At 43.8% G+C, this 8,670-nt stretch overlaps 1 protein-coding gene across 1 annotated transcript; it reads left to right on the top strand.

Annotated features, from left to right (window-relative positions):
- The first annotated feature begins 292 nt into the window (after positions 1-292).
- On the top strand, positions 293-5,310 carry TEX13B (testis expressed 13B). Its single transcript, XM_090265177.1, is given in 5 exon segments — positions 293-446; positions 449-750; positions 852-941; positions 2,484-2,643; positions 5,239-5,310. Coding segments are annotated over 2 exon segments (453 nt in total). The 3' UTR covers positions 748-750; positions 852-941; positions 2,484-2,643; positions 5,239-5,310.
- The last annotated feature ends 3,360 nt before the right edge of the window (positions 5,311-8,670 follow it).

Raw genomic sequence — 8,670 nt, 5'->3', positions numbered from 1 at the left:
CAGTCCTGGGGTATAAGAATCCAGGGTTGCCTTTCCCCCAGAGCTGTTGCGGGAAAAGGGCACTTACCTCTTTAGGCTGGTAGGAGGGTGTGGTCAGCGTACACTTTTTCTGGCCCCCATCTGGAAAGGTGAAGCCTGGTTGAAGAGGTATCCAAGGGCAAGGAGAGGGTCTGAGGAGGGGGGGGACAATCCATTGGGAGGAGCCTGTGAGGAGAGGCTAACAAATACTGAGGGCTCTAACTGGTTGATTCATCCCGGCAGAACAGCTAGGCCCATAAAGCCCTCTGCAGTCATGGCCTTGAGGCCTGAGGATCCCACTTTTGGGTCCCAGCAAGGCAATGTGGTGGCCTTCATCAACGAAAAAATGGCCAGACACATAAAGGGCCCCGAGTTCTACCTGGAGAACATATCCCTGTCCTGGCCGGAGGTGAAAGACAAGCTCAGGGCCATCTGGAGGACAGCAGGATGACCAGCGAGGCTAAAGAGGCCTGTACCTGGGGTAGCCTGGCCCTGAGTATGCGCTTCGCCTGAAAGCAGGGTCGGTTACATGATTTCAGGGTGCAGTGGCTACACGAATTATCCAAGCTGCGCAAGTCAGGCTCACGGGCCCTAGCCTATGACCTGAAGGAGCTCAAAGCACAGCAGGAGATGGAGCGCAAGGAGGCAGCCTACCAGCTGCGGCTGGCCCAGACCAAATTGGCTGAGGTTCAGAAAGAAAAGGACCTGCTGAGGAGGAGGCTTCTCTGAGCTGTAAGATAACCTGACTTGACCCCCCCCTTTACCCGCTTTTCCCTACCCCACCCTCTGCCCACACCCCAGAATAGATCTCAACCATGCCCACTTCTCTCTAGGAGATGGGGTCTCCCCAGGACCATGAGGAGCCAGGCCAGGCCACTACCAGTAGAGCTGGGACAAAAGGAGCTGGTGAGGAGGAAAACAAGGTGTGTGTGTGGGGGGGTGCTGACACTGCAGGAGCAGGAGAAAGGCAGAAGGGTGCTGAGGAGGAGAAAAGGGAGAAAAGAGCAGTGGGGAGAGCAGGGGCAGAAGAGGCAGAGGCCCCTAAAGGAGCTGGGTGGAGGCCACATACAGCTTCACTGAGCTGCAAGGCAGAAAATATAACATTTCTAGCAGGCATAGACAGGGAGGTCTCAGGTCAGTAGAAAAAAAACGTGTTATTTCTGAGACCCTGAAGCCTAGGTCTGCAGTCTCCCCAATAGCACTTCCTGCCTCATTGGCATGCCCATATTCATGCCCCTTATCCCCCTTCATCGTTGCACCCTAACCATCCTCACCAGCAGAAACCTTAAAAGCAGGAGCTCCATCTCAGAAGTCTCACCATAGGGCGCCCTCTGATGTTAACTTACAGTCTCAAGTGGTGGTGGGGGGGCAGAGAGTAGACCCTCAAGAAGCCCAGTGGGACAGGAGAGACTTCAATTCCTGTCAACAAAGAAGATCTCCAGTATTTCGCAAGCTCCGGTATTGGGACTGCCCTTGTAGAGCTCTGAATTTTTCAGGACAAAAATCTTGCTTCCTCTGTGGGAGGCAAATCTAGCTACAGAAACATTAAACTCAGAAATGTGAAATTGAACAGAAACATATCTTAATGGGAAATCAATTTTCAAAGTGGAGGAGGGTTTGTAAAAATTGTGGGGAAAGGGTGAGTAGGCAGATGGGGCAAGGGGTGTGTAAGCGGTGAGGAAGTGGGGTGGGATTTGGGAAAGTGGTTAGGGAGGGTATACATTGTAGGGTTACAGGAAGAGAGAGACAGCCATGATTTGGTGACCCACTTTTTGTTCCAGAGCAGTAGCATTTGACACCACAGATGTGCTGCAGCTTCTGTTTGTGTGTCTTTCCCCCCAACCCTAATATCTGGTGGACCTGGGTACCCAATATCTCACCTCCAATTAGGCTCTAGATGTTTGCAACAAGAGTGGACATTTGACCAACCCTGAACCAAACAGATTCTTATACCAGAGAATCAGAACAGGAGCAGATTCCAGTCAGGCTGGTGTTGGGCAATGAAGCAGGGAGTCAGTTGGAGTTGGGGCCAAGGTCAGAGCCATAGATATGAAGGCCAGAGCAGAGGCCTGACCCTGGGTATGGGAAAGCAGAGTCACATTCTTTGCAGAGGCTAAATGTATTTTAAAGGACTTCAGTATGATATCCCAGGGAGCAGAGGGGCAGGGAAACAGAGAAGAGTTTATTCTGTGACCCCAGAGTTAAGAAAGTGGTGGTTCGACCACTTTTCTGCTGCTTGTAATTGAAGAGTGGTTGCAAACCACAGACAATACAAGAAAATGCTGGAACTGGCTGGGTAGGTGTCTCAGCGAGTGATGGGTGGTTGGGATTCCTGCACTCCAAGATCCTTCAGAGATGAATTGGGCAAGCTTGTTCATGTCCTGAGTTATATCAGAAGAAACAATAAAAACAGGCCTAGGATTAGCCCTGGGCTTACATAATAGCAAAGATGTGCCATGTCTAAGGGAATCCCCCAGGGGTACCTACAGAGGACACCAGCACCAGCTGCGGACCAGGACTGCTATGGCTGTTCAGCCCCAGGACAGGAGAATCCTCCCCAGTCCCCAGAGGGAAGAACTGGAGACAATCAAATCTGAACATGAAACTCAAGCCACTGCCAAGGAGGTGAGTCAGCAACTGCAGTGCACAGAGGTTTGCTGGTCTAAACCACTGACCAAAGTATAGCGGCATCCTGAGTGACCCTGGCCCCAAACCCTCAACCAGGATAAATGTAGGAGGAGAACCTGAGTACAAAGCCCTCAGTGAATTCAGAAATGTGGAATAGAATATATCCCAGTGGAAAGTCAATCTCCAACAGGAGGGGTTGAATAGGGAAAGGGGGTAGGGTGAGGATGGTCTGAGTCTCCACTTGGAAGGATGGTGAGGAGTCACACAAGACTGGAGGAGCCTAGGACATCATCTGGGGACTGGGGACCTAGAGACTGAAGGTGTTACAGCCCTGGGACATCTCTGCAGCAGCTGGATGTGACTTTGGGTTTTATCCTTTGGGGGCAGATGTGGATAATCATTCATTTTTAGGGCCATATCCCTAGCTAGTTATTAAAGGGGCTGCACTTGTCAGAAATGTCTTTGGGCATGTTCATATCTTTCTAGAGCAAGGTTTCCTAACTTCAGCATTGTTGACACTTGGGGCTAGATAACTTCTTTGTTTCAGGAGGCTTTCCTGTGCATTCGGGGTACTCATCAGAATCCCTAGCTTTTACCCACTAGATGCCATCCCATGGAGGCAATGATGTAATTAAAAGCAGTCATAACAAGGAAAGAATTAGAACAGAGACTCATGGAGGCTGAGGAGGAAGACATTTGTAAGGGGAGCATGTTCAGCTGTGCCCAGGGCTGCAGGGGAGCTCCTCAGTGTACATTGAGTCTGGCATGCACTTTTTGTTTTTGAGCAGATCTGTGCAGGGGAGGGAAAGGGGGAAGGGAGAGAACAGTCTGACTCCACTTCTCATGACAGTAAGATGTGTTGAGCAGGACTAAATGCATGCTATCACCCTTTGGGGCAGGTATGGACAACCATCAGAATTGGGTACTAGATTCCTAGCCTGCACTTGTCAGAAACGTCTTTGGGCTTGTTTATAATCGGGTAGGACATGACTTCTTAATCTCAGCACTCTTGACACTTGGGGTTAGATAATTCTATGTTGCAGGAGAGTATCTGGTACACTGTAGGATGTTTGGCAGAATCCCTGGCTTCCACCCAGATGCTACTAGCACATAGTTGTGACAACTATAAATGTCTCCAGATATTGACACATGTCCACTAGTGGGTAAAATCGTTCCTCACTGGGAATCATGGAGGGAATGAGATACTTAGTAGTCAGAATAGGGTGAAGATAGTTGACAGAGGAACATGCTCAGCAGTGCCCAGGGCTGCAGGGGAACCCCTAAGACAGGAGATGAAGAGTGTTCATTGGGTCTTGCTTTCCCTTTTGATCTCTGAGCAAATTTGGGTGGGGGAAGGGCAGAAGCCAAACTGACAGTACTGGGGAGAGAGGGAGCAGGAAGTAAGGAAGTACAGTCATTGAAGGGGGCTCTTCTACAACTTATGGCTGTGAAGGAAAGGAGTGAGGTGGAGTAAGTAGCTGAGAGAGGGTTCTTTCGAATATGGGAGAAACTGGAGCCACGAGAAAGAAGACAGCTGAAGAAAGCTTGAAAACACAATGAGTTAAAAAAATGAGGCAGAACCTGCATACTGTATTGGAGGCATATCCATTGTAATGTTTGAAAAAATACAAAAGGCCAATTTTTTTAATCAAATCTCCAAAAGTTCTGTGTGTGTTTGTATGCTATGTATATTATATATTCTTGTGTGCCTTATGTTATAGATTTATGTTTGAATAAGCAAAGAAAAGGGTCTGGAAAAACATTTAAGCAAACTTATTATCTAGGGAGGTTGGGATCAGGGTCAGGGGATAGGAAGCAGGAGTGGAGGGATGTGGGGGTATAGCGTGGGTTGGAGGGCTTGTATATCCTCATGTACTTCTGTACTGTGTGAAGTGAACTAATTAAATGCCCACTAAAGTAAAATAAATAAAATTAAAAAGTGAATTTACTAGCATAAATAGTTTTAAAAAGACCCTTTCTTCCTTTGGGACAAGAAGGAAGGAGAGCTGACAGCTCTGTGTGGCGAGGGAGTGGGAAACCAAGGGGGCTTATGCCTGTGTGCTAGTGATGTGGACAAGACAAGCAGACAAGGCACCTGAAACTGAGTAAGGACAGAAGGTCAGTGAAGAGGTGGAGGCTTTGAGCAGTGGCACTTTGGGGAATAACTGCAGGGAAGGGGTGCAGGGAGAGGAAAAGGTTATCAAACTGCATGGAGTGGTATAGGACCCAACTGCAAGAAAACCAAGGCGAGGTGGACAGTGGGAGTCTGGGAGGAAAAGGAAGGCGAGTAAGTCCAGGATGGGCACCAGGCACCAATCTCTTAGGTGTTATAACCTGCCAACCACTCTCTATAGCAAAAACAGCAAAAGGGAAAGGCAAGGGGAGCTGGTAGGATCTGTGCCTCACTCCCTACTTCTAGACTCACAGCATGTCTTTTCATTTGCCGTACTTCCATAGAGAAACAGCACTGGTTTTACTTTGTTTTCAAGTCCAATCAGCTGGGAGTGCAACTTCTAGACACCTAGTCTTTACCTGCAAATACCTAAGAGTTTGAAGGAAATTTCAACTAACTTTAGGTCTTTGATTTTACAGTATGGATTAGGCAGTGCTTGGCAGAGCAAGCATAGTTGAGACACTGGCAAACTGTACATCCGGAAGGACGTAAAAGAGGTGAGAAGGCAAAAATAATTTAAAACAAAGTAATTAGTATTAATTTATCTGTAGGAACAGAACAGAGGTCAGTACTCAGGTGTATTTGACTCCAAAGCCAAATCCATGTTACTCTGTGCCAGGCACTAAGGCAAGCACTTGACATACACAAATTATCTGGTCCTTAACCCAATAACAGGTATTACAATCACCATTTTGCAGATGCTCAGAGAGGTCAAGCTATCTTTACAATATAAGTAATTATTGGTTGTCATGCTAATAGAAGAACTAATGGCAATAATTAAAAACTTGGAAAGTTCAATAGTAAACTCTCAGTCAACATGTTTGAGAAAGGAGTATTTTGGGTTAAATTTTGAAGAGAGGTAAAGCCCTCTGATAAAGGCAATAGGGTAGGGGATGGAACTCCATCTAAGGCTGATTTTCTGGAACCAGAAGCTTCTTTTTATTTCAATAAGTTTTTTTTTTAAGTCTCTAAAGTGTTTATCCATTGTTTTACATTATAATATACAGTTGTATTGAAGCTGTCATCAATTCATCAGGACACTGTAGTCAAAGTCGTTCATGATCCCAAGTCCATGTAACCTCACCTCTCCTTTCCCTTCCCTTGTAGTCCCAAATTCTTGCTGCACCTCCTCACTTTTCTCAAACACACATACCCCATGCTCATTTCTATGACTATGGTACTGTCCCTGGAGAAATACAACTCTCAGGTTAACTCACTCCTCAAGTAGAGCCTTCTGCCCGCTTGTCTTCTCAAAGTCCCCTACCCACAATGAAGGGAGAGGCACTGTCAATCTTAACCAAGAACAGACTTAATGGCATTTTCTACATAACACAGATGTGTCTTCTTGGCTGCTTTAATCAATGTCAATAGAACAGTATTTTGTAGTATACAGAGTCTGTATTACATAAATGATTTACCTAAGCCTCTTTGAACTCCAGCTCTTGATCCTCTGTGAAGGTGCCAAGTCTGTTGGAACGAATCCAGGCTTTACACCAACATACATGAAGGATAACTCTACCCCTTACTAACCTGGAGCTCTCTGAGGCCTCAGTGGTGAAGTGTGCCTAGAGGTGAGTGGTGTGCAGGACAGTGCTGTTTATAATCTTTTCAAGAATTATCATAAACACCAAAATAGCAGAGCTCTCAATGATAATCTCGATGACTTACATGTTCATAATACATTGTAATTATAGAGCACATTCACAGAGTGACAATGAAGACAGATACATACATGCACACATACTTAGGGTGGCTAGCATGGTGCTTGGCATATAGTAAGTGTTCAAAAATGTTAGCTTTACCTCAGTGTCTACTTAGGCCAGTGTTCAATATATGATAGATATTTAGTAAATTCTTATTATGTTGATTGACATAAAATATGGAATGTGGAAAGGATTCTTTTTATTGACAATCCTAGAAATGATAATGTGTCTGAATATGTTTTTAAAAAAGGCCCATCATTTCTGAAAGCCAAAAAACTAGAGGAAAGATATTACTGTACTCATTGATTAGGTATCAAGGCTGGTGGTATGAATGCTGAGGCTCGCTCTTCCTCCTCAAATGCAAATAAGTGCTCACTCTTCAGAGACACTGACAGATGGCTGTGACTGCTTTTTACACAGAATAACAGCCAGAATGTCCATTTTTGTATAGGTAAGTTGGAACAGTATAATTGTAAATCTATTATTCTTTTTGGATATTCTTCCTGAATCTCATACAAATAATGAAACAAGTCTCTTGGCATGATCAGTAACATATCCTTTATTTCTTCCTCAGTACTTTTCTTTTTTTTTAATTTATTTATTTATTTATTTTTAGAGAGAGGAGAAAGAGAGGGAGAGAAACATCACTGTGTGGGTGCCTCTCACTCGCGTCCCCAACTGGGGACCTGACATGCAACCTAGTCATGTGTCCTGACTGGGAATTGAACCAGCAACACTTGGTTCACAAGCTGACACTCAATCCACTGAGCCACAGCAGTCAGGTTTCTTTCTCAGTACTTTTCAATTACTCTTCTCAAAGTCCTGGAGAGACTTTTCTTCTACCAGTAGTTTCCACAACTTTTCCCTTTCCTTTCTGTAAGAGACCAAATAAAAACAGTATCGTTAATGATTAAAAACCCTTTTCCATATTGTTGGAGTATTTCTTGCCCCATTTTGCTCATTTGATCAGAACACATCCAGCTTCTGTCACTTTTTTTAAATGTATATTGAATGCCTTATATTTTATTTATTGTGTAATTACATCATTAGGGGGATAAACTGTTAAATTTAGCAATCTATTAGTCCTTCATATGCTTACTCTCTTAAAAACACCAAAATGTATAATCTTTTATCTTTTGTATTTTCAAAAATAATTTTTCCAAATATTTAAGAAAAATTAATTCTGATTTTTGGGGGGATTTGGGAAATTCCTTCAATGTTTTGAAGTATTATCTTGATTTCTTTAGTTCATCAATGTTTGTCAATAGACTTAATTAAAGATCATAAATATTAATCTGTTATGTAATTTAAAACAGTGACACCTAAAAGCAAAGTCTATTATTGAAGATAAGTCTGGGAATTTTTAAAGTATATTTTATTGATTATGCTGTTAACAGTTGTCCCAGTTTCTTTGGCCTTTGCTCCCTTCTGCCCAGTACTCCCATTCCCTCCAGCAATCCCCCTGCCTCCATTCATGTCCATGGGTCATGTATATTAAGTTCTTTGGCTTCTCCCTTTCCTATACTATTCTTAACATCCCCTTGTCTACTTTGTACCTACCAATTATGCCTCTTAATCCCTGCACCATTTTCCCATTTTCCCACTTCCCCCTCCCAGCTGATAACCCTCCATATGATCCCCATACCTATTGATACTGTTTGTATTCTGGTTATTTGCTTAGTTTGTCTTTACTTTTATTTTTATTTTTGGGTTCTGTTGTGGATAGTGGTGAGTTTGTTGTCATTTTAATGTTCATAGGCTTGCTCTTCTTTTTCTTAAATAAATCCCTTTAACATTTCATATAATAATGGCTTGGTGATGATGAACTCCTTTAGCTTTACCTTGTCTGGGAAGCACTTTATCTGTCCTTCCATTCTAAAAAAAAAAGCTTTGCTGGATAAAGTAATCTAGGCTGTAGGTCCTTGCTTTTCATCACTTTAAATACTTCTTGCCAGTCCCTTCTTGCCTGCAAAGTCTCTTTTGAGAAATCAGCAGATAGTCTTAGAGGAACCCCTTTGTAAATAACTCTTCTTTTCTCTTACTGCTTTTAAGATTCTCTCCTTACCTTTAAACTTTAGCATTTTAATTATGATGTGTCTTGGTGTGGTTCTCTCTGGGTATAGCTTTTCTGGGACTCTCTGTGCTTCC

The sequence above is a fragment of the Furipterus horrens genome, unplaced genomic scaffold, assembly GCF_987537825.1.
Source record: "Furipterus horrens unplaced genomic scaffold, mFurHor1.1.pri manual_scaffold_17, whole genome shotgun sequence".
Taxonomy (NCBI): Eukaryota; Metazoa; Chordata; class Mammalia; order Chiroptera; family Furipteridae; genus Furipterus; species Furipterus horrens.
Note: the sequence above shows the minus strand (reverse complement) of the source record. Positions and strands in the feature narration are given on the sequence as shown.